The sequence below is a fragment of the Amyelois transitella genome, chromosome 21 (genome assembly GCF_032362555.1).
Source record: "Amyelois transitella isolate CPQ chromosome 21, ilAmyTran1.1, whole genome shotgun sequence".
NCBI lineage: Eukaryota > Metazoa > Arthropoda > Insecta > Lepidoptera > Pyralidae > Amyelois > Amyelois transitella.
The window spans coordinates 2228885-2254891 of NC_083524.1; the positions used below are offsets into that span (position 1 = coordinate 2228885).

Below are 26007 nucleotides of genomic sequence, written 5' to 3' on the forward strand. Positions count from 1 at the left end.
CATTGATTTACTTGTAGAAGGTAAGGAATTCTTTGCCATTTAAAGATAAAGCATAGAACCCTTAAACAAATTTTAATCAAGTTAGTGTTTTTGCAAAATTTTTGCTCTTTCGCACTTTGTTATATGTACGTTCGCACTTCACTTGCCTAGAAGGAGGGGTATATCAATGTCAAAAAAATATGTCAATCGAATTCGAAATGAGAGTTGGAGAATGTGTTTGAGTTCCTGTCTCATGAAATTACATTTAAATGTAAAATAATCATATAAAAATAAATATTTATCAAGAAATAACATTACTGTTTGGTAGTTACTTTCTATTTAATTTGTTTCATGTGAATATTGCCTAACTTATTTTGTGCGTGCAAATAATAATTTACCTTACATTTAGAGGTTATTGAATTGGATTTACTTCTCCCTGCCACATGTGTCGTTGACATGGCTCCAGAAACTTTAGAAGAAAATTCTTCAGAAAACACTAAATACAAAGATGGTGTTAACAGAAATGCCCGTCTGATTGTCAGAAACATTTCCTTTAAAGCAACCGAGGAAGCTTTAAAGAAACATTTTGCGCAGTATGGAACCATTGAGGAGGTGAAATTGTTGCGAAAACCTGATGGAAAGCTGGTGGGATGTGGTTTTGTGCATTATACACATGTGCCCATGGCAAATAAAGCCATAGCTGCTACTAATAAAAAGCCTTTTATGGGTAAAGTTCCTTTACATCAGATTATAAACTTTTTCGGTTCATATTAACACCAGATAAACACAGAAAATTTTTTTTTAAACTTACAGATCGTCCAATACAAGTTGCATGGGCGGTTCCAAAGAATAGATATGCTGAACAAATTACTCATAATGCAAATAAAGAACGCAAGCATTTTGACAGTGCTCCTTTAGAAGATGAAAAGAATAACATGGAGAGTAAGTAAATGTTAAACCCTGTGTTCCTATACAGCCACAAAAAATTATATTAAAAAATATGGGCATTTTGTGTTATTGTAGATGGTATTCACTATACAACAATAGAAAAGAAGATAATGAATTTATAATAGGTCACATTGATTTGTAAAAGTTTTGGAAGAAACTTTACCTGTAATCTTTTTAATTTGAATAGGTAAGATTTGAATTGCAATAAAAGCTGGCCCATAAGTTAAAAGTTGAATAACATACATATTCTGAGGAAATATAAGCTATTGGCACATTCTAGGATCTTTTTGTTTGAGTGCAGCATGTGGAAGCATGTTGTAGAATATACATAATTTCCTTAGTACACACATACATACACATATAAAAATAGTAAGAAAACCTTGTGGTTCCTGTAGAAAAAATAATCGGACCACTCCAACTCTTTACCATGGATGTCAAAAAGGCGACTAAGGGATAGGCTTATAAACTTTGGATTCTTTTAGGTGATAGGCCTGTCACTATTAGAACCCTTATTCTATCATAAAACAGGCAAGGGATATAGATATGACTAGCTGTGCCTGCGACTTCGTCCGCATGGAATAGTTATTTTGGGCATCATTAAAGCCCTCAAGGATTTTTTTTTTCACATTTTCCATTACTTTTTTGGTCATAAAAGTTGCAGCGTGATGTTATATAGCCTAAAGCCTTCCTCGATAAATGGTCTATTCAACACAAAAAGAATTTTTCAATTCGAACCAGTAGTTCCTGAGATTAGCGCGTTCAAACAAACAAACTCTTCAGCTATATAATATTAGTATAGATTATATATGTATATGTCAATTTATTTAAGGTCAATCATAGCATAGCCTTTTCCTTGACTTACTTTTACAATCGGCATGGGATAAAAACAAGCTTGCATAAATCGGTTTATTTTTTTCATTACCAAACCTAGTTGTAATAAATCTTTTCGAAATAGATTAACCCTTAACCACCTACCATACGTCTCACAGATCCTGTTGATATTATTATTGTGAATATTTTTGCGCCAGAGTGTTGTATCGACTCGTTCATTCCTGTACCTTTTCCCTGCGCCCCTGAGTACCGCATAACGGCTCGTCAAGGTTAGAAGTGTGCGCGTTTGTCTCAGGTGAGTAGTTAAATACCAGAGTAGGTCTGACAGACCCTTGTTAGGAGGTTACGTGATTTTTTTTTGTTATGTATATTTGTTTTTAGTTTTAGTTATAGTTTCTTAGGGACGCTGTGATTGAGCGGTGGTTGGAAAATAATTTATCAGATGATGAAAAAATACCAAATGACGAATGCAGCGATGTGGAGCCGGTCGAAATTAGTCACGTCCCAGAAGAAAGTTGTGCGTCTGATTCCGAGTGTCATATGTGCCAAAACAAAATAAGGCAGTCATCATTGTTTCAAACATGCACCATTCTCTAAGTGTCGACGAAGTGACGAAGAAACCAGAGATCATATTATTTTATAACCAAACCAAAATTGGAGTGTATCTTCTAGACCAAAGGTGCTCGAATTAGTCGTCGCTTTCGTAGGTGGCCATTGGCAATATTGTACAGATTACTTGATATTTCTTGCCTCAAATTGCTATGTTTTGGACCTGTCTGTGCAGAAACTAGGACAAAAGATTGAAAGCAGGTTCAAGTTTTTGAAGAAACTTGCTGAACAGCTAATAAGACCGCATATGGCACGTGAAATTGCAACGAGATATACGTGTTAGCATACAATGCATACTCCAGATCAGCATGACCCCTCCAGCAGCTGTTTCATGCATCAGCACTGCTGAAGAGTGATTATCCGGTCGTTAGAATTGTTCTACTTGTGAATGCAAAAAGAATCGCAAAACACAATACATGTGTTTCGAATGCAAAGCGTCCATTTGCCTTAAATGCTCAAATAAAAATTGTTCTAATTGTCGCGAAAAGCTCTAAATTTGGCGTCTGCAATTTTGTTAAATTAATTATTTTATTGAGAGTTTTTATTATTTTTTAAATTCCTTGTTAATTGAATAGGCTTTTTGACTGTATTAAAAATATACATTTCTTTTATGTCATTCGTCTTAATATTATTTTTTTTAAAGCGATTTGTAATAACGCGAGATAAAAATATTGCATTATTTTAACAAAATCCGTCTCAGAAAATTAGGTTTATTTATGCAGCTGTCACGTGACTAAAAACGAACGTGATTGGCTATTTCTATTATGACGTCAATTATCCATAAACAGACTGTGGATCGTACCGTTCCTTAGTGTTCGCTATTATTTTTCAAGATTTTATAAGTGTTTGATCGCTCAGGATTACTCAGATAACATAGGTATTTAATAATGGAAACCAATTCCGCGAAAGCTGACAGTCGAAACCTACCAAAAGTGGACGCAATAATGGTTGGCGTCTTCTTCAAAGACAATCCAGATTTCTATGCTGCCGAACTGAGGAATGTGGAAACATCAATGTAATTATATCTTGGTAACCACTGATCTTAGATCATGATCTGAAACCACTTCTTGCGAATATTCAAATCCATCGGCAAAGAAAAAAACAGTTTCGTAGGAGATTTTATTGTTGTATTAGTGCATTGAGGCACTGCACAACATTTATAGGAACTCATTTTAATAATTTTCACACATATGACGTGGCACAAGTTAAATAAAACAAGATAAAATCAAAACTTTTCGAAACACCAACAAGCTTTGTATGATATTTACACGAAATTTACGTCACTGCATGCCATGGCCGCCATATTGCTAAAAGTCGCGTTTTGGCGGCATATTTGAATATTTCATTTTCTTTTTCGATTTTTTAATAAAATAGCTGTAATAAAGGCAGAAAAGTATTTTTGTAGGGCTCCTTATAAACAAATAAATACACTAAGATAGTTTTTAGAACTTTGTCAAATAGCCTATTATAAAAAAAATATAAGAATAATTGCCTATTACTTTAAATATTTTTTGTGGATGTAATTTTCTAGAACAGTTAGAAAGTTAACCGTAAATAAGAGATAATGTCAATTATTGAAGTTAAAAAAATATTGTTGATTTTCATGTTCCTATTTTTTTTAATGAATAGAATAATAATGCACCAAACATAATTTTTATTCAAGTTTATACCTTTACTTAATATTTAACAAAAAAAAAATTTTTGTCCTGGGGTCCCTCAAACGTATGGTAGGTGGTCGTGTGACAAAAATATATGCTAGGTGGTTAAGGGTTAAGTAATTAAAAATTAAAACAAGTAATTAATCAATAATTTCTGTCAGCTGTCATTGTCTTCAAGTTTAAATACCTAACAGAAGTGAATAGAAAGAACAACACGCACAACACGAGTTCTATTGTTCTTTTGATAACCATTACTATTCTAACCCATTTATATACGGGACAATCTGGTATCTGGTATGATGTAGTCAGGTATTATTATGAATATCACTTGCCTTGTTTACTCAACTTCGGTCGTCCTTTTTAGCATAGCGGTATTTAGTGGGTTTGCCTTGAAAGTCCCGGGTTCCTATGTCTGTAAATATCTTGTTACTAGTTGATACATTCCTATGATCACAAAGGAATAGGCATAAATACAACTTCCCACTTGCCACAATACTCACATACATAGGTAGGTACACAAATATTAAGTTTTTTCATTTCTTCTTTATTTTTTCAGAAGCGAACCCTGATTCCAAGCCAATCAAAGGAGAATCAAACAAAATGAGAATCAACCGCAACGCACGCCTTATTGTACGTAATGTTTCCTTCAAAGCGACAGAGGAGTCCCTTCGGGAGCATTTCGAACCTTACGGCACTGTATTAGAGGTGAAATTATTGAAGAAAGGAGACGGGAAGTTGGTTGGCTGCGCATTTGTGCACTTCAAGAACGTACCGATGGCAAAGAAGGCTCTTTTGAACACAAACATGAAGCCATATTTAGGTGAGTATTCTCTTCTCTTTGGCATAAAGACAGCCTGATCTTTTTTTTTTCGGAAAGACCTGATATGTCACTTCACTACTTTTATCAGGCGCGAAGATATATATATTCAGAGTAATCATACAAACCTCACTTGTTTTGACTATTGTCTCATTATTATCCATACGCAAGCCAACATTATGATGAGAAATGAACATGTTTAATATTGTTTAAATATAGTATGGTTGAGTTAGCTATCTCTTAACACAAGTCTTATATTTCAATGCTTACTGGGTTTGTGTAATTTCTCCCCTATATGTATATTTATTAAATTGATTATTAAGTACTGTAATTTCTTCCAGGCCGTCCAATTTCTGTGGACTGGGCTGTGGCCAAAGACAAGTATATGCAGCATGTAGTGAACCAGCAAGTGGAGATGCAGGATGCTGTGAAGAAGGAGGAGTCTGACACCGATGAAGATGATGCTAGCAAACCTATAAACCTGTCGGGCGAGGACTTGAAGCAGGAAGTTAAAAGTGAGTCATGAATTCTCTTGTCTTAAATCATAATAAGGATTCAATATCTTTTTAAATTACTGCTGCTGTTAAATGTAATGTTGTTAAGAGATATTAATTTGAGAGTTTAATTTTACTACCAAAACTACGCACCAAGTTGGCGGAATAAAGGATCACCTTTGAAAGAGACCAAATATACCATAAATTTCCTTTTAATTTAAAAAAAAAAACGCAGAGTCCTTTCAATGTTTCATGCTCTTTCTCTCTTTCATGATATCTATGCTAAGTGATCATGTTATTAAAATAGCTGCTGTTCATCAACTGCTATTTCTACCCGAATACTGATAATATTTTTTTTTTTTTTTTTTTATATATGTATATATTTGCGATCAGTGCATCCACTTTTAGCAAATGTGTTTTAGGCTCTTGACATTAGAGTGTATCCCCCAGTGAGGATATCTACTCATTCCGATTTATAGGATGTCTTTCCTCTTTAATCGCTTTGTATAGCTGCGGTTTGTGAGTTGCTGTGCAAGTATGTTTGGGTGCTTTACGAGCCTCTCCCGGTACCTCAGGCCGACATTTAGGAGTTCTTCCTTTATTGTAGTAATTTCCAGGTGTTCATGGATTTCTGCGTTCGTAACATACCAGGGCACGCCACTGATGTTTCTGAGTATTTTATTTTGCACTCTTTGCAGGCATGAGATATTGGAGTCAGAAGCACTACCCCAAAGTTGTAGTCCATAAGTCCAGATTGGTTTGAGAATTGTTTTATACACTAGGAGTTTGTTGTCTACTGATAGCTTGCTATTTCGCCCCAACAGCCAGTGGAAACTTCCATAGCGAATGTTTACTGCATCCCTCTTTTTTTTATTTTTCTGTCTAGGTGCAGTCCCAGATACCGTACACTGTTGTGTTGTGGGAGTACAATATTTTCCAGTTTCACCTGAGGACAGTTGCCTTTTCGTAGTGTGAAGGTGACATGGGAAGACTTCGAAGCACTAGCTTTAATGCGCCACTTTTGCAACCAAGTTGTTGTCTCATCTAAGCCTTTTTGAAGTACTTGTGTCGCCATGGACGGATCTTTGTTACTTGCTAAAATAGCGGTGTCGTCAGCAAAAGTAGCTATTGTGGTGTCAATAAATCAATACTGATAATATAGTTAATAAATAATAATATTCATTGCCTCATAATTGTCTAAGTTTATAAAAATCAAGTTTTACTAGATTATAAGTTTTTTCTGTGCCTTTTGTTTGCACCATATTTAAAATGTTAATATGGTGACTGCATTTTTAGTTTAAGCATATATGTAAACTCTTTTATTGTAGTACTACCATATCTATTCCAATTAAAATGAAAAATAGAATAATTCCAAACTTATATTTCACTATTTTAATCCCGATTCCATCATAAAGCGATAAAGCTGAATGTAGGCTTTCTGCCTTTACGAGAATGTTGGCTCTGTTTACTCCCAAAGGGATATAGACGTGATCCTATATATGTATAGCTTCTTGACTCATTAATCTCATTATTCTCAGGTGAATCTGACGATTCAGATAAAGAAAGTGATTCAGAGAATGAGGAATCTGATGATAACAGTGATGACGATGGTGAGGAAGAGGATGATGATGAAGAAAATGATGTTGATGATGATGACGAAGACAGACAAAGTGAGACCAGCACACAAGCAGGCAGACAACGGTAAGTATTAGTAGGTTTTAATTTGAGACCAAACATAGAATCTGTATGGTTCCTGGTAGAGATGCCACGAATATTCGGCAATTATTCGGTATTTGGCCTATTCGGCCACTTTTTATGCTATTCGGTATTCGGCCGAATAATAGGTACTATTCGGCCGAATACCGAATACCAAATCATGTAAAAAAGGCACGTATATTACTCAAAATTATGTATCTATTTCCAAATTACAATACTTTAGTAATTAAAATTGACCAGTGGTAAGTTATCTATACATATAATAATCTGTAGAAGGGTCAATTCTGTACATTGAAAAAATAAATAGCAGGGGGTGTTACTGGATCGATACCAAACCCAAATAAGTGATTAAAAAATATTTTGTCTATCTGTCTGTATGTTCAGGCATCACGTGAAAACTAACGGTTCGATTTCGATGAAACTTGGTATATTTAAACCTTATTATCCTGGGCATAAAATGGGATATTTTAAACTTGAAAAATACGTATAACCATTCACTATCGACGCTACTTCCAGGAGAAGAAAGATAAACTTTAGCAAATTTCAAAAGGTTTGGGAATTGTTTTTCGTTTGCGAACCACCACTTGTAAGCGAACCAGTTGGATTTTTATTTGAAAGAGTGAACTGTTTTCAAATAAAAATCCAACTGGTTTGCCACAGCACTCTTCTCCACGTCCACCTCATCTAATGATGAGGTGGACATTTCGCATATTATCTGTTGCGACTTCCTCAAAGCAGTTCCAGAAACTGTCATGTATTTCAATATTCCTATCATTCTCATTCGTTTCTTTTCTAAAAAAAAAGTTGAGTTTGTATATCTAGGATCAAAGTTTACATCAGATGGCAAGTGAAATAGTGATATTGAAAGGAGAGTGAACGCGGGGAACATGGTGAATGGAGCTTTGCATGCCTTTATGAGCAGTCAGAAACTATCCAAAAAGGCTCGACTGGCTGTGCATTAGGGCGTGTTGGTCCCGACATTAATGTATGGGAGTGAAATTTGGGTATGGCAAAAGAAGCACGAAAGCAGAATAAATGCTTTTTTTTTATTGGTGCCGGGAACCACACACAGTTATAAATATCAATTAACTAGCCTTCAAGATTATTTTTTTCTATTTCAGCATAAAACTGAACGATGCAGAAGACGGTTGTACGGTGTTCATAACGAACATACCGTTCTCAGTGGACAATGACCAGCTGAAGGTGTTCGCTGAACGAACTGGCCCCGTGAGGTATGCGTTGGTCTGTGTGGACAAAATGACGGAACACTCCAAGGGATCTGGGTTCGTGAAGTTCACTGTGAGTATTGTATTGTAATGTTTTGTTTGTTTGTTTGTTTGTAAACTCTTTTATGCACATAAAAAAAAGGTGCCGTGTGGTTCCCGGCACCAATACAAAAAAGAATAGGACCACTCCATCGCCTTCCCATGGATGTCGTAAAAGGCGACTAGGGGATAGGCTTACAAACTTGGGATTCTTTTTTAGGCGATGGGTTAGCAACCTGTCACTATTTGAATCTCAATTTTATCATTAAGCCAAACAGCTAAACGTGGCCATTCAGTCTTTTCAAGACTGTTGGCCCTGTCTACCCCGCAAAGGTTATAGACGTGACCAAATTTTTTTTAAAAAAAGGTAACAGTAAATAGTAAACAGTCATTGGATTTAGAAGAATATGTACAATGGCGGTCTTATCCCAATCGGGATTTCTTCCAGTCAATCAAAATAAGTATTATAATTATATAACTTTTATTGTATAACGGTAATTCTCTGTGAGTGAATTTGTTTAGGTGGCTTTGAGCCTGGTACACTCAAGCCTTTAATAAAAGTTAAACTTCAATGAGTCATCTATACCAATATTATAAAGCTGAAGAGTTTGTTTGTTTGTTTGAACGCGCTAATCTCAGGAACTACTGGTTCGATTTTAAAAAACATTTTTGCATTGAATAGACCATTTATCGAGGAAAGCTTTAGGCTATATAACATCACGCTGCAACTATAAGGAGCAAAGAAATTATAGAATATGTCAAAAAAAACGGCAAAAATTATTTATCCTTGAGGGCTTCAATGATGCCCATAATAACTATTTCACGCGGACGAAGTTGCCGGCACAGCTAGTCTAAATTAAAAAGAAGTAAATGAAATGTTAATTCCTACTTTACAAGTTATATTTTCCTTGAAAAAAAAACATCGTTACCTTATTTTTTTTTATTGACTAGACCAAAGAAGATGCTGACAAATTCCTCGCGTTACCACAAGACCAGCTCCGCCTGGAAGGTCAAGTCTTGATGGTGAAGCCGGCGCTGAAGAGGGAGAACCTTTCCAGGGAGAATAAGAAGCAACCCAAAGACAACAGGAACCTTTACCTGGTCAAGGAAGGAGGTAATGTACCTGAAGATTCTGATCTTTCGAATGCCTCCACCGTCCATATTATATCTATGTAATATTATAAAGCTGATGAGTTTGTTTGTTTGTTTAAACGCGCTAATCTCCAGAACTAATGGTTCGAATTGAAAAACTCATTGTGTTGAATAGACCATTTATCGAGGTAGGCTTTAGGCTATATAACATCACGCTGCAACTATTATGAGCTAAGAAATAATGGAAAATGTAAAAAAAAAACGGGGTAAATTATTCATCCTTGAGGGCTTCAATGATGCCTAAAATAACTATTCCATGCGGACGAAGTCGCGGGCACAGCTAGTAACTAATATTGTAAATGCGAAAAGTAAGTTTATTTGTTTGTTACCTCTTCACGCGTTATGTACTGAACCAATTTTCTTGAAATTTGCACATATATAATTAAGAGTTTGGAGAAAGACCCCGCAAGGGATATAGACGTGACCATATGTATGTATGTAACGATATTTTCAGTAATCGTGGCGGGCACCAAGGCGGCGGTTGGCGTCTCAGCATCAGATATGGCAAAACGGCTGGCCTTGGAGAGGAGCAAAACGCAGATGCTGAAGAATCTTAACAGGTGTGTACACTATCCTTTATCTTTGGGCAACATGGTCAAGTAGATTGTAGCTGGAGCGATGATTCTGCTCGACCGCCACCAAAGGGAAGATCTTCCGCCAGGCTAGGTGTGATGCCTGGGGAACCGCGCGACAGATTCAAATTCAAAATTTTTATTCATTATTAGAGGATACTACATATCGCTTAATAATTGTCAAAACGTTTGGTTTCACAACATTGGTTGACGGCAAATAAGTAACTAAAAACTAAGTTTACTGCCGCTTCCAAGGCGTCAGTGCAGAAGAAGCGGTAACAAACTGCACTGCAGCATTTTCTTCAACAAAAGAAAGACGACGTTGACTCGGGAGGTTGTACAATACAATACAAATACAAATTATCTTTATTGCCCATAAAAAAAAATACATAAGTATGTAGTAGAAAAGAAACGTACATTATGAATACGTTGAGCAAAGGCGGAGTTATCGCTAAGCAATCTCGTCCAGCCAACCTTTGGGTAGTGAAAGGTAAAATCCTAGAACCGAGTAGGCAGCATACTTAAGAGATGTTAGTTAGTGTATAATAAAAAAACTACATACATACATCCTACTACTATTATAAAGGCGAAAGTTTGTATGGATGTTTGTTACTCTTTCACGCAAAAACTACTGAACCGATTACCATGAAATTTGGTATGTAGGTAGCTGAAGACCCAGAATAACACATAGGCTACTTTTTATCCCAGAGTTCCCGCGGGATTGATAGGGTTTCCATGCGGACGAAGTCGCGGGCGGCCTCTAGTATAAAATAAATAAACACAAAATAAATAAATACATAATAATATACATACCTATATAAAAATAGGTTGATTAAAATGAATATTACCATTAACAAAGTTAAGAAGAGAGATAGTACTTCTTCAAGTTCGTTTTGAAGGTACCTATTGTTTGTGAGGTGCGTGTGTCAATGGGTAAACCATTCCACGGACATAGTTGTATTCTATGTTTCGATCAGTGAAATCTTTGTTATTGCGATTTAGATTGACGTTTTGATGTATCGTCACTGACTTTTTGGCTGCTATTGGCCAAATGCGTCGTGTTCTCGCTGTGATTGGTTGATACATACATACATACATAAAATCACGCCTCTTTCCCGGAGGCAGAGACTACCTCTTTTCACTTGCCACGATCTCTGCACACTTCCTTCGCTTCATCCACATTGGTTGATGGCGTGTGTTATATAAAATGTTTATAAATAAATGTTGATTTGTTACATACAAATATATATATATATATATATGTAACAAATCAACATTTATTAACTAGTATTTACTTACTTTAACCTCTAGTATAAACATAATTACATATACATATATATATATATATATATATATATATATATGTAATTATGTTTATACTAGAGGCCGCCCGCGACTTCTTCCGCATGGAAACCCTATCAATCCCGCGGGAACTCTGGGATAAAAAGTAGCCTATGTGTTATTCTGGGTCTTCAGCTACCTACATACCAAATTTCATGGTAATCGGTTCAGTAGTTTTTGCGTGAAAGAGTAACAAACATCCATACAAACTTTCGCCTTTATAATAGTAGTAGGATAGACGCAAGGGATATCCTTTGCGTCTATATAGACGTAGGCAACTTGTCTTGAAAAAGTAGTCTTGAAAATACTGAGAGGTCACGTTCAGTTGTATGGCTTATTGATAGAATTGAAATTCAAATTGTTAGCCCGTCGTCTACAAGAAGAATGTCAAAAGTTTATTAACCATTCCCTTAGTTGTATTTTTCCTATTTTAAAATATTGGTAATCGCACGGCGCATTGATCGGTACACTTATCAATATTGATACACTTACAAAACACAAGCGTGCGTTTAAGAAAAAAAAAATAATCTATTGTAAAGTGTATGAGAAAGTAAGGGTAGTAAGGTATATTTTTCATAAGATCACAATGTTGCCGTCAGATTCGTGTCCCGCTACCGCCTCGTGGTGTCCAACTTGCCGCCGCACTGCGACGACGCGGCGCTGCGCTCGCTGTGCGCACGCGCAGCGGGCCGGCACGCGGAGCTGGCGGGCGCGCGCGTCATGCGCGACCTGCGGGCGCCGCCCGACCGCAACGGGAAGCACCCGTCAGTATACACTGCCTGCTACTCGTTTCCTTGTTTACACATTTTCAACATACATATGGTCACGTCTATATCCCTTGCGGGGTGGACAGAGACAACAGTCTTCATGAGACTGTTAGGCCACGCTCAGCTGTTTGGCTTAACAATAGAATTACCCACACCTAGAACTAAATATGGAAAGAGTGATATATTATATGAAGGAGCAAAAATGTTTAATGACTTACCTAAGGACTTAAAAAACATAAAATCTTTGACTTTGTTTAAAGGAAGACTTAAAAATTATATCTACACCAAAATTTTGTAAATTACTTAACTTTTTCGAAAACTACATTGTTTATTTGCGTCAATATTTTTACGAATTATTTATAAATTAGTTTTAGACTCATTATAAGTGAATTATTGTATTCTTTATGAGTCAATAAATATCTATAAACCGAATTGAGATTCAAATAGTGACGGGTTGCTAGCCCATCGCCAAAAAAGAATTCCCAAGTTTGTAAGCCTATCCCTTAGTCGCCTTTTACGACGTCCATTGGAAAGAGATGGAGTGGTCCCATTCTTGTTTGTATTGGTGCCGGGAACCACACAGTCAAAAAATTATAATACTGATTATTTCTCTCCTCTCTTCTCCTTCTGTCTTTCGTAGTGAATAACTAACTTCTGCGATTATACTTTCATACATAAATAATAATGAACTTTATTATCAGGTCGAAAGGGTACGGTTTCGTGATGTTCACGCGACATGAAGACGCACTAACCTGTCTGCGTAAACTAAACAACAACCCGGACATATTCGACAAGAATAATGTAAGTTATAACATGTTACCTGTTGCCCGCGACTTCACTCGCCTATGCGTCTAGTTTATCGCAGATGAATAGAATAGAATAGATTTATTTTCAAAATTGGATACAAGGTATCACTTGTTGACGTCACATCACTTAAATCTAATTGCAACTACTACCGCTTCCGAAGCGCTTGTGTAGAAGAAGCGGCGGAACAAACTACACTGCAGCATTTTCGTCGGACGTCAATTTACAAATATAGATCACTTAAATCTACATCGTGGACGAATGCACATTATCTAAATTAATGAATGAAGATGATGTATGTTGCTAGTAAGAATATTATTTCGCATATGAGAATTACGCCATGGAGAATTATATATGGTACTTTCTCTACTAGTAGTTTGTTAACAAAGGGAATTGCTTTTATTTTATTCCAGAGACCGATCGTATCGTTCTCAATTGAAGACCGTACAGCATTGAACGCGAGGAAGAAGCGTCTAGAGAAGTCTATAGCCAACAACCCACTCGCCAAAAAGGAGGGTACCGGCAAACAAGACAACCAAGCGGAAGGCAAGAAGAGGATAAACAGAAAGAGAAAGCTATCTGTGCCCGATGAGAGTTATTTGAAGAAGAAGAGATTTGAGAAGAATAATGAGAAAGATTCGAGTATCGGCAAGTTTGTGAGGAGGCCGGTTGAAGACGAATACACAGGGTTGACATCGAAAGAGGGTAGTCAGCATAAAATGAGGAGCAATTTTAAATTGCGCGCGCAGGCGGACGTGCACAGGCAGAATGTGAAAATGGACAAGAAGAATAATTGGCGGGCGAAGAAGCTGAAGAAGGCCATGAGGGAGAGGGTGAAACAGCCCAAACAGAGGGTGAATAAGGAGGGGGGTAAAAAGAAGAGGAGGAAAGCGCCACATCATAAGACTGGCACCATGAATATACACTGAAATTTTTAATTAAACATACATATGGTCTCACGTCTATATCCCTTGCGGGGTAGACAGGGCCAACAGTCTTGAAAAGACTGAATGGCCATGTTCAGCTATTTGGCTAACTGATAGAATTGAGATTCAAATAGTGACAGGTTGCTAACCCATCGCCTAAAAAAGAATGCCGAGTTTGTAAGCCTATCCCTTAGTCGCCTTTTACGACATACATGGGAAAGAGATGGAGTGGTCCTATTATTTTTTGTATTGGCGCCGGGAACCACACGGCACAAATATAATTAAATATATTTTCTATTTTTTCCTTTCTTCCACGCTTTTCTGGGAGCAAATAAAAAACATAGTGTGTGCCAGCCGCTTCACTTCCCGAGTAGATAAGATAGAAAAGGCTAATAAATTTGAGCTTCTTTTAGGCATTGAGCTAGCAACCAACTATTTGCATGTTAATTCCATCATTAGGCCATACAGCTGAACGTGGCTCAGTCATATAAGTGTATTTTCGATCGACCCCTTGCTTCGGGGCCTAAAAGGTCATCGTTTGGGGTGATAAGTTACGGACTGTATAAGTTTAAACTTTTGTTAATAAATAATAACTGTGTATGTAATGTCTTTTATTTTTAGTTACGTTGAATGTAGTGCTTGTATTAAAAAGAGATTTATTTATTAAAAGTTTATTCTTCAAAGAAATAAGTACAAAAATATATGAAAAAAGATAGCCTTATACCTAGAAAATGCTTATACCATGTTAGTTAATTTAAATATAAGTAGACATTTTTATAATTTGAATAATTCGGTGTTGAATTATGCTCATTTCTTTGCCAACTAGACTAGATAACTTTGTTAAAGTTTACTTGAAAAGTTAAATAATTTGTAAAAGTTTTACTTAAAAATATTATTTGGCATTCATAACGATAGATGTACTTATTCAGTATACAACTTTTCATTTAAAGGGCCTGTTATAAAAACACGCCATAATTTAGCCAGTATTTTCTCTTGTTATATCTTGTATTGAAATGATTTCTTTTAGTACATTACTGCAGAAACTTGAGCGAAAACAAACAACGAGACTCACGCGCATTAATGTTACTAAAATATATACTCGGAAAATAAGTTGACCCGAAATGGCGTAAGCTTTCTTATTTGATATTGCCGTAAAGTTCTTACTCATATATGCGTGCTTTATTCGTTAGCTTCAATGTTTCTTTTGGAGGTCCCGGGTTCGAATCCCGGCCGGGGCATGATGAGAAATGAACTTTTTCTCATTGGCCTGTGTCTTGGATGTCAATCTATAAAGTATTTATTATAAAATTTAGTATCGTTGAGTTTGTTTATCATAACAAAAGTCTCGAACTTACTTCGAGGCTAACTCCGGTATATAAATATTTATTATTATTATTTTATATCTAGGCCCAAGGCACACTTATTTATATTATTTTTGCCGTGTTTTCCGGCCTTTCAGTATTATTAAGGCAGTTGGCCTTGTCTACCCCGCAAGGGATATAGACGGCTATTCGTATGTATGTATGTAACCGACAACGCCAAAAGAAGTTTCATTTTCTACTTATTAATGACAAAAAGCCGAACAAATTTTCTATAACCTAGCCCGCATCTTGTCTGGTTGTGAGATAAGTCCATGTTTGTCCAAATGTGCATAGAGAAGGGCCAGGTACTCCTGCGGGTGCTTGATGTAATGCTGGACGTGCGGCGAACGGTCCCAGCATTTCCAGGTGCACTGCAATAAGAATAAGTATATTTGAACATTATTTTATCAGGCAAGCAAGAAAATTTTATGAAAGCAGGTTCACTAAGCAGATATAGTTACAAGGAGAATGTGGAGGGAAAGGTCGGAGTGGGAAGGCCTAGACGAACGTATCTTGATCAAATTAAGGACATCCTGGTAAAGGGTCAGGTCAAGAGTACCCGAATCCGTCGAGCTTCCATGAAGAGAGTTATGAATGTGGATGAAGCGAAGGGAGTATGCAGAGATCGTGGCAAGTGGAAAGATGTAGTCTCTGCCTTACTCTCCGGGAAAGAGGCGTGATGTTATGTATATATGTATGTATTTTATCATGAGAGGTTTGGAATCCACTACTCACTTCTCTGTTTTGCGTATTGAGTTAGTATCTCGTAACAAGTTACGAAATTACTTGGCTACGTCGCGGCTAACTCAATTTGTGTAATGTGTCCCGTATACATTTATTTATTTATCCCCAACTTGACCCATCTATCGCAGACGTCCCGGTTGCTGCGCTCTGTGCCCACTGGGTCCATCCGGGAACCTCGGACACAGCCACTTAAATTTATTTATTTTTAATTTATTTATCTATTAATACACTAGCAGCTTACACCTGATGCGTTTATATCACTGCACTAGTGTTTTTAAATATTTAAATGTATGAAAAAAAAGCACGTTTGCTTTTTATACGTTTAAATGTATAAAAAACAAAAAAGTTCGAGTAGATGAACGAACACCATCCTCTTCAAATAGCATTGTAACTAAACAGAGCAAAAGTACCTTCATTCCCAACTCGACCCAGCAGTCGCACACGTCCCGGTTGCTGCGCTCTGTGCCCACCGGGTCGCTGCGGGACAGCAGGAACAGCGCGGGCGCACGACACGGGGTCTGGTGGAAGGTCTGTGAAGCCAGTTCGTAGTGGCGGGTCGCTGTGTCGTAGAATTTCTTCATGTGGTAGCTGGAATGTGAAAAGGGATGTGTATCTTGATACATACATACATACATATGGCCACGTCTATATCCCTTGCGGGGTAGACAGAGCCAACAGTCTTGAAAAGACTGAATGGCCACGTTCAGCTATTTGGCTTAATGATAGAATTGAGATTCAAATAGTGACAGGTTGCTAACCCAACGCCTAAAAAAGAATCCCAAGTTTGTAAGCCTATCCCTTAGTCGCCTTTTACGACATCCATGGGAAAGAGATGGAGTGGTCCTATTCTTTTTTGTGTTGGTGCCGGGAACCACACGGCACCAACACAACATACATCTTGATATACATCAGAATTATTATTATTAAAATAAAGTCTGTCAGACTCAATGGTTGACTGGTAGAAAATGCTTCCAGCATTAAGTCCGCCAATTGTGCTATAGATTTGTAAATGTGTTTGTGATAAATATTGTCCGGGTTCAATAGCATTTCTTCACTGCGCTATAAAATGCTGTTAAATTACCCTGACTTACCCAATGATGGCCAAAAAGTGTACTTTGAGCTCCTCTAGAGAAGTGAGGATGTAGATAGGTAAAACTCTTTATTGCACCATAAGATTTAAACATACAGAAGAAGGGGATGGGACAAAGGCGGACTTGTCGCTGATCGCATCCAGTCAACCTTTAGGTGGAAGAAAACCAGGAAACCAGATAGGAGATTGAAGATGGCGTTGGCGCAGAGTACTTGCATTATTAATACATACATATACATATGGTCACGTTTATATCCCTTGCGGGGAAGACAGAGCCAACAGTCTTGAAAAGACTGAATGGCCACGTTCAGCTATTTGGCTTAATGATAGTATTGAGATTCAAATAGTGACATGCTGCTAACCCATCGCCTAAAAAAGAATCCCAAGTTTGTAAGCCTACCCCTTAGTCGTCTTTTACGACATCCATTGGAAAGAGATAGAGTGGTCCCATTCTTTTTTTTATTGGTGCCGGAAACCACACGGCCACATTATTAATAATTATAAATAGTTATAGAGTTGTTCTTGTCTTGTTTCCAAATAAAATATTTTCATTTTCAGTATAGTTTGACAGTTTTACATGCTGCATTCAAAAGGTTGATAACTCACACAATATAAGTCCTGAATGTGGTCTGTAGGAACTTATTATTGGGGAACACGGCGGAGGGGAACCCCACCGGGATCTCTGTGATGTCCGCCGCGGAGTCCCACGTCTGAACCACCACGCGGTCCAGCATCGGTTGGTAACTGGAATCAATGAATACCTTCATCGTAATTCACACCATATGTATGCAAAATTTCACGGACATGGCTAAAAAATTAAAAAAAATTAAAAAATTTTATTCATTACTATAGGATACTTTATATCGCTTAATAATTGTCATAACGTATGGTTTAACAACATTGGTTGACGTCAAATAAATTACTTAAAAACTAAGTTTACTGACGCTTCCAAGGCGTCAGTGCAGAAGAAGCGGTAACAAACTGCAGCATTATCTTCAACAACGTCAACTTCACAATATTAATTAAACTTAGAATAGAATAGAATCAATAATTATACCTTCTTCGTAATTCACACCATATGTATGCAAAATTTCACGGAGATCGCTTCAGTAGATTTGACGTTGAAAGACGGACAAACACGCTTTCAAATTGTATTCTATTTTTTTTTCTTTTATATTGTAGTATGGATAATTTAGTTAATTAGTAAGTTCCCAGATTATATACATTAGTTAATGTAGGTATTTCCACTCTGTTCCAAATTTCATAAAAACCGTTTCTGTATTAAGTATGTACTTATGTGTGTTTTTGTAACCATATATGTTTAGTTACATACATACATAAAATCACGCCTCTTTCCCGGAGGGGTAGGCAGAGACTACCTCTTTCCACTTGCCACGATTTCTGCATATTTCCTTTGCTTCATCCACATTCATAACTCTCTTCATGCAAGCTATATGTTTAGTTATGGGTATCTATTCTCTTTAAAAATATTTGTATATATATAAAAACCCAGACCAATCAGAAAAAGTTCTTTTCTCATCATGTCTTGGCCGGGATTCGAACCCGGGACCTCCGGTGTCACAGACAAGCGCCACAGAGGCCGTCAAACCATATTTGTTTAGAGTTATATCCATTCTCTTTAAAAATATTTGTATATATATATAAAAATGTTTTCACTCACGTCTGTTTGTCCTTCATAGCGAACACCAGACCTTCAGCCCAGACGTAGGCACCCACGGAGAATCCGTGCACCACCAGGGGGCTGTGACTGTTGGCTTGCATGAACTTCATCAGGTTGGAACCCACCACCTGCCAAACAGTATTTTGTTACATACATACATACATATGGTCACGTCTATATCCCTTGCGGGGAAGACAGAGCCAACAGTCTTGAAAAGACTGAATGGCCACGTTCAGCTATTTGGCTTAATGGTAGAATTGAGATTAAAATAGTGTCAGGTTGCTAGCCCATCACCTAAAAAAGAATCCCAAGTTTGTAAGCCTATCCCTTAGTCGCCTTTTACGACATCCATGGGAAAGATCCTGAGTGGTCCTATTCTTTTTTGTATTGGTGCCGGGAACCACACGGCACTACACACACACAGTATTTTGTTTACTCATTAAATGTAGGAAAGCAGACACCAGGTCCTCGCAACTGGACGTATCCGTGGTCCAATACGGGTTAGGTTACCCTGCAAAGGTTGCCGAGGTTAGATGGGACATCTATCATCATCTTCGTCTATCATCTACTTCATGTACAACCTGACTCTGTCAATCCAGAATCCATGTTTAAAGATGTTCTAACGCCAGGAGGAAGAAGATTTACTATGCCATAAAAAGTTGACAGACGAAGGTCTACTAAAAAGATATAACCTATACCTGGGATCCTGTCTTCGGCCACATGAGCTGCCAGGGTGTGCAGGACACGGAGACCACATCGAAGCCCTGCTCCAGGTACAGTGAAGCGTACTTCATCACGTGTGAAGGCCGTTGTAACATCCAGTTCATTATTATGCATAAAGGTCTCTTTATGTCTTTGGTTAACCTGAAAATATATCAGAGAAGATTAAGATATAATTGTTGAAGCAAGCCAAAATAGGATCTCCTAACGCAGAGTCACGGAGTTTGTTTAATAATCTGACTCTATTATCTCATTTTATCATCAACATGTGCCATGTGGTTCCCAACACCAATAGAAAAAGAATAGGAGGGGTGGTCTCTTTCCCATGGATGTCGTAAAAGGCGACTAAGGGGTAGGCTTGTAAACTTGAGATTCTTCGTTTAGGCGATGGGCTAGCAACCTGTCACTACTTGAATCTCAATTCTTTCACAAAGCCAAAGAGCTGAACGTAACCTAACAGTCTCTTCGAGATTTTTGGCTCTGTCTCCGCCCAAGGGATATAGGCGTGACCATATGTATGTATCATCAACATCTTCACCTTCCTGGAGAGGAGACCCTGGTTCACCTGTGTCCACGATTCGGGATTGGGTAAACGAGGGTTTACTCGAATCGTCTCCCGGCTGACCTCTGCAACCTTTACAGGGGAATCAAACCCATTTGGATCTCAGTTACAAATTATCTTCTCTTTCCTTCCTATAATAGGCCCTACAGGATAGACTAAGTATGTAAAGTGATACTATATGATAAGTAAAACCATTGGTTTGTTTATTTAAATCTATACGCTTTGGTTAGTTAGTTCTAATTAGATTTAAGTGATGTGACGTCAATAAGTGTAACCATGTATCCAATTTTGAAAATAAATCTATTCTATTCTACTCTACTCTCTCTACTCTACTCTTTCTACTCTACTCTAGCAATTTTGTTCTTATGGTATCTGGATAGAAATATTCTATCATTGGTCTTAAAACAATCACCTATGAAATTGTTTGTGTCAAAAAACACAAATTTGTCACTGTGACGACATGTCAACGAATGCATAAAATTATTGAGTAGGTGAATGTTTTTATTAAGTTTTGGAGACTGGTAACTCATGTATGGAAAAGCACATAAAATTATTTGGTTAACTTTTAATTTATTCAAAGATTCAAAACAGTTAATTATATCTTTCCTGCCAATTTTAAAACTATTACCAATTAATATTACTATGGTGGATTTATTATTTAAATTTACATTATTAATTCTCTCAATAATTTGGGTAAAAGATGCATTTGGCATGCAGTAATTTATAAAAATACATTCTATACAATCTCTTACTTCATCGTATTAGGGTCCACAGCAAGTTTAACTTGTTCATTGCTGATGTAGCTCATATTCTTGGTAATGTTCTGCGCATGAGCATCACGGTTGGAGACCAGTGTCACGGAGACACAAGACAGCAGGGTCTGGAAACAGATTGCGAATTTGGTCGTATTCAATTCAAAATTCAAAATTTTTATTCATTATTATAGGATACCTCCATATCGCTTAATAATTGTCGTATGGTTTAACAACTTGGTTGACGTCAAATAAATTACTTAAAAACTAAGTTTACTGCCGCTTCCAAGGCGTCAGTGCAGAAGAAGCGGTAACAAACTGCACTGCAGCATTTTCTTCGTACGTTCGTCGTTCTGTCTACCCCGCAAGGGATATAGACGTGACCATATGTATGTATGTATATAATTTACTTACGCGGTCATCTCTAAAGAGGCGACAGGCCACACGATGGGCTCCAAATAATTTCCTAACTGTCGCCATGTCTGTAGACTACTTAAGTCTATCTGAAACATACATAATAATATACATATAACAAAGATAATAAAAATAAAGGTGCCGTGTGGTTCCCGGCACGAATGGAAAAGGAATAAGACCACTCCATGTTTTTCCCATGGATGTCGTAAAAGGCGACTACGGGATACGCTTTTAAACCTGGTATTCTTCTTTTAGGCGATGGGCTAGCAACCTGTCACAATTTGAATATTAATTCTATCATTAAGCCAAATAGCTGAACGTGGCCTATCAGTCCTTTCAAATTGTTGGCCCTGTCTACCCCGCAAGGGATATATATATGATCATGTGTGTGTGTGTGTGTATTATAAAAATATTATGCTGTATTTTCTACAAACTCAGGCAGGCGAAGCAAAGGGCAAAAATATAGCGCAAAATAGTTTTTAAATAACAGTTTATTTATTTTTCATAATAGAGGAAATACAACATATACATATTGTATGTTCAATAATATAAGTGCACTGTTTTGAGTGCTAGTTTCTAGCGCTTTAGAATAATGCCACTCTTCATCTTACCGATGGATGTCGTAAAAGACGACCAAGGGAAACGCTAATAAAAGATAAGAGATTTTTATTGTAGGCGATTGCGTTGGGGTCCTATCTACTTTTATAAAATTCATATAGTATAAGAAGCCAACTTGTGTGTAGGTAACACATTTATTTGTAACATGTTTGCGAAGACAATTAAAATGATTTGCATTAACTTAATTTAGGTGGGTAGGTTGGTATCTACATACATATGTATATACCTCTTACACCACAGGTCATCGGTTGAAATCGATTTAATTTGAAATGATAATGTGGTTACCTAATTTCGTATTAAACATATAATGGCACTATATAGGTACATACATACATTACCTATCTATTATAATCTAGTTTTTTCTATATTTATTAAAAAAATAAGTAGGGTAATTGCGCTGGTTTGGCGTCCAGTTCTACTTTTCGTCCATTTCACTTTTAAACGCATATAAAAAGAATAACACACCTATGCACGCATGTTGCAACTTGTCACGATCCTTCATACTTAAGCAACAGTTCTAACAACCACAAAATCCAATTTGTCAAGTGAAAACTTCGAAAAAATTAAACACAGTGGCCGGCATGTGTTCGTGTTGCGTAGACGTCATTGCCGATACAAAAAAAATAGCTGGTGCAGGAACACTCCGTGGTGGGTTTTATGACTATTTCACATAGATTGGGTAATATTTTGGCATGTAAGGATATTTAAGAGTATAACTAACATTATGTTCAGGTTATTTTACAATGTTTTTGTAGTAATCTTAGTAAAAGTTTGCGGACGAATACTGACATGCCTATTTTACCAATTATTTGGTATCCGTCCACGTGGACGGCAACTAAAACAGCAAGCTAAATATTTGGAATGTTCATTTTACTTTTTCAGACCTATAAAAAAATATGTGTTTTCTTTAGATATGAACTTTATTGGCTATTTGACAAGATATTTAGTTAACGTCCAATAGTTTCTCGGTATTGCTTGTTTAAAAAAATGTTTAAATGGCATGGACGAAAACTAAACAGCAATTTTTTTTGTATTAGTTTTCGTCCATAATAGTGTGGAATCTACTTCTAACACATTTTCTTGTTAATTCGTACAGGTTTTTCTAGTAGGTACTAAACTATGAAATTAATTGTTATAGATGGATTCGGGGAAATAAAAAAAGCATGAAATCTACTGCTGAAGAATAAATATTTTTGTTGATTAAATAATAGATTATAAAGACAGTTTTTATTTAACATTGCATTTTTACTCTTTTTTACATACTGGACGGAAACTAGATCACACCAGGGCGAAAACCAAATTTTTTGGACGAAAACTAGTGAAATCTGCCATTTAACATTTAATTATTTATATAAAAAACAATGTAGTTATAATTAAAAGTTTCTTTATTTTTATCAAAAATAGACTATATGAGGTATTTAAACAAATATGAGCTATTTTAATTAGGATACTTTATCATATTATTTTTACGTCTGAAAGCTAGCAACTCCGCTAATTGGACGAAAACCAGCGCAATCACCCTACCTATAATTTTTTTATTCAATTTCATAATGTCCCATTTTACTTATATTATTATACGTCTTATATATTATTATAGTCACGTCTATATCCCTTTCAGGGTAGACAGAGTCAAGAGTCTTGAGAAGACTGATATTCCACGTTCAGCTTTTTGGCACGAGAATAAAAATGAGATTCGAATAGTGACATGTTGCTAGCTCATCGCCTATACAAGAATGTTTTTAAATTTGAAATTCGCGCCAATTCTTTATAAAATATCTGGGTACCTACTATAATTATATCATTTAAAAATTCCGATTCTGACTGTGTACGTTTACATGTATATTATTATACATAATGTAATGCTTAATCAGAAAAAAAACACTCACACAAATTGTTCCGTATAGGGGCATTATTCTTGACAACAAAACAATTATACCTACTTACAAAAAAAATATACTGTCTCATAAATAATAGATCAATAAATAAATAGACACTCACCAAGGTATTTAAACAAGAGTATTCACTAGTTCACATCATACTTTTTGTATCCACAAACTTAATACTATTTAACACAATCCACTGCGCGCTGACACAGCGTACCTACACGCAGAATTAAATAAACTTACTAAATGTAAATTGATATCGTTTTCGTTCGCCGGCCGGTGTCTCGGGGCGCAGGCGCAGGGCGTTTAGTACACGCGAACTCAGTCGGGCTTTGACCAGTGCCGTATCTACCATATTACAAATCAGGGCGAAGTCCCTTTGACACCCCATAAACATAAATTACGCTACGCACCCTTTTCTATGAAAGAGAGGTGTTATAAGTTTGAAGTGTCTGAGTTATAGCTCACGAACGGATGATGCGATTTTAATTTAGTTTTTTTTTTATATTCAAGACGCAACGGTTCACTAAAAGTAGATATTTATTTCTGTTCTTCCATATTCGCTTAAGACATACCTAAATATGCGTAAATTCCCATAACAAAGAGAATATTATCACTACGTACCATAGGAACATTCGTAATTTAGATATTATTAATGTGTACATAATACAAATTTGAGCTTAAAAACCATATTGTAACATAATAACCGTGCACCACCCAAACAACAGTGTGGCGCCCCTCAGTACGTGGGAGCCCTAAGCATCGTGTAGGGCTTCGGCCGGCGTCTCGTGTGTATATTGGGGTCACACTCAGCTGGGGACCGATTACGCATATTTGTCTCGCGTCCTTTCTAAAAGGTACAATGCGCCATTAGATTCACACATACAGAAACAATGTTTTTTTACATTCATGATTGTTTAACCTTTGAGTTGCCGAATTCGCGATTCGATTTACACTGGCATCTGCCGCGGGAAATCAATTTTTCGAGCGAGAAAGGAGTATTTCCAAACTTATAGTAATGCATTTAATACTCAAAATAAAAACGTGGCCGGTTGGGCGTGCGCTGATCAGTCAGAGCTTAGGCAGCTAAGAAGTTACATACATACATACATATGGTCACGTCTATATCCCTTGCGTGGTAGACAGGGCCAACAGTTTGAAAGGACTTTAGAACCGGACAGAAGAATTAAGATTAAGAAGTTAACATTCGTAATGCCATTATCTCTGCATACTTCCTTCGCTTCATCCACATTCATAACTCTCTTCATGCAAGCTGGGCGGTTTCGTTTTACTTACCTAGATTTTGTTTAATGAAATTTCAGGTACGTAGAGGTATTTCTCACAGGAATAAATAAAAAATATAGTTTAAAAATCTCTTTATTTGATGTAATGCGATGCATCGATAAACTGTTGTTTACATCTACTGCACACATCGTCCATACTTTTTATTGCACGGTACAACATTCATGGAAAGCAAACTTTATATATTAGATTTTATTAAGCAAAGCGACAGTGAACCTTTGCGTTTTCATATTATTTTATGTAGGTGTGTATGTAACATTGTATCCCTGATTTTAAAGCTTGTTAACACTTGCAATAATTACAGAATATCTCACAGCATATAGTATCCCCAACACCAAGGCTACTTTTGCATAAGTATATCCACCGATCCCTCTTACATATTGTTATGACAAATTGACCTTGAAAACATGAATGATTTCTCTTACTGACCAGTAATTATTGGATGCCTAAATAAATGTACTATCAAAGTCTAAAGTCCATGTAAGTCCTACTTTAAATATGTGTGTATCAACGTAAAGACATTATTTATTAGAGCTTTTTTTTGTATATGTATATAGACTTTTCCAATAGATCTTACATAAAGGAAAAATCAAACACATTGTATAAATAATAAGGGTTTTTCAAAATGTCAGCACTTGATGCATCAGTATTCAGATGCAATGCAGTATTGCTATTGGTAAAAAATAACACAACGCTTTTAAGATAATATTTGTTAACAAACAAGTCAAACTAAGTAAAAGTTTTTAAAAATGACAACAATTTGTCAGAGACATGACCTCATGTCAAAAAACGCCATCTGGTGGTTGGGACATCCATACACACGCTATCCCGCAAGGGATATAGTTACGACGGGATAGATAGAACCAACAGTCTTGAAAAACTGAAAGGCCACGCTCAGGTGTTTGGCTGAACGATACAATTATTAAATTTATTATTAATAATTTAATTTGTTATTATTTCTATCTGGGATTGGTGGCTTTGCGTCAAACATTCCTCGTGAC

General features: G+C 36.6%; 2 protein-coding genes across 6 annotated transcripts; one reads left to right on the forward strand and one right to left on the reverse strand.

Annotated features, from left to right (window-relative positions):
- Positions 1-193: 193 nt before the first annotated feature.
- LOC106136652 (RNA-binding protein 28) lies at positions 194-14471 on the forward strand. Of its 4 annotated transcripts, XM_013337273.2 has the most exons (12): positions 194-303; positions 389-706; positions 793-921; positions 4582-4845; positions 5184-5357; positions 6875-7037; positions 8174-8351; positions 9269-9431; positions 9924-10029; positions 11982-12146; positions 12851-12950; positions 13367-14471. In XM_013337273.2, exons 2-12 carry the CDS (start codon positions 436-438, stop codon positions 13880-13882), a joined length of 2229 nt encoding a protein of 742 aa, XP_013192727.1. In that variant the 5' UTR covers positions 194-303; positions 389-435; the 3' UTR covers positions 13883-14471. The 4 variants fall into 4 exon arrangements, with proteins under 4 accessions (XP_013192727.1, XP_060806235.1, XP_060806236.1 ...); XM_060950252.1 differs by having other exon boundaries at positions 198-706; XM_060950253.1 differs by lacking the exons at positions 389-706; positions 793-921 and having other exon boundaries at positions 212-303.
- An 83-nt stretch (positions 14472-14554) lies between these two features.
- LOC106136623 (uncharacterized) lies at positions 14555-23997 on the reverse strand. Of its 2 annotated transcripts, none has more exons than XM_060950255.1 (8): positions 23820-23997; positions 21204-21288; positions 20790-20917; positions 19454-19619; positions 18756-18883; positions 17681-17818; positions 16395-16572; positions 14555-15611 (listed from the first exon to the last, which is right to left on the reverse strand). In XM_060950255.1, exons 2-8 carry the CDS (start codon positions 21267-21269, stop codon positions 15471-15473), a joined length of 945 nt encoding a protein of 314 aa, XP_060806238.1. In that variant the 5' UTR covers positions 21270-21288; positions 23820-23997; the 3' UTR covers positions 14555-15470. The 2 variants fall into 2 exon arrangements, with proteins under 2 accessions (XP_060806238.1, XP_013192683.1); XM_013337229.2 differs by having other exon boundaries at positions 14556-15611; positions 21204-21292.
- Positions 23998-26007: the final 2010 nt, after the last annotated feature.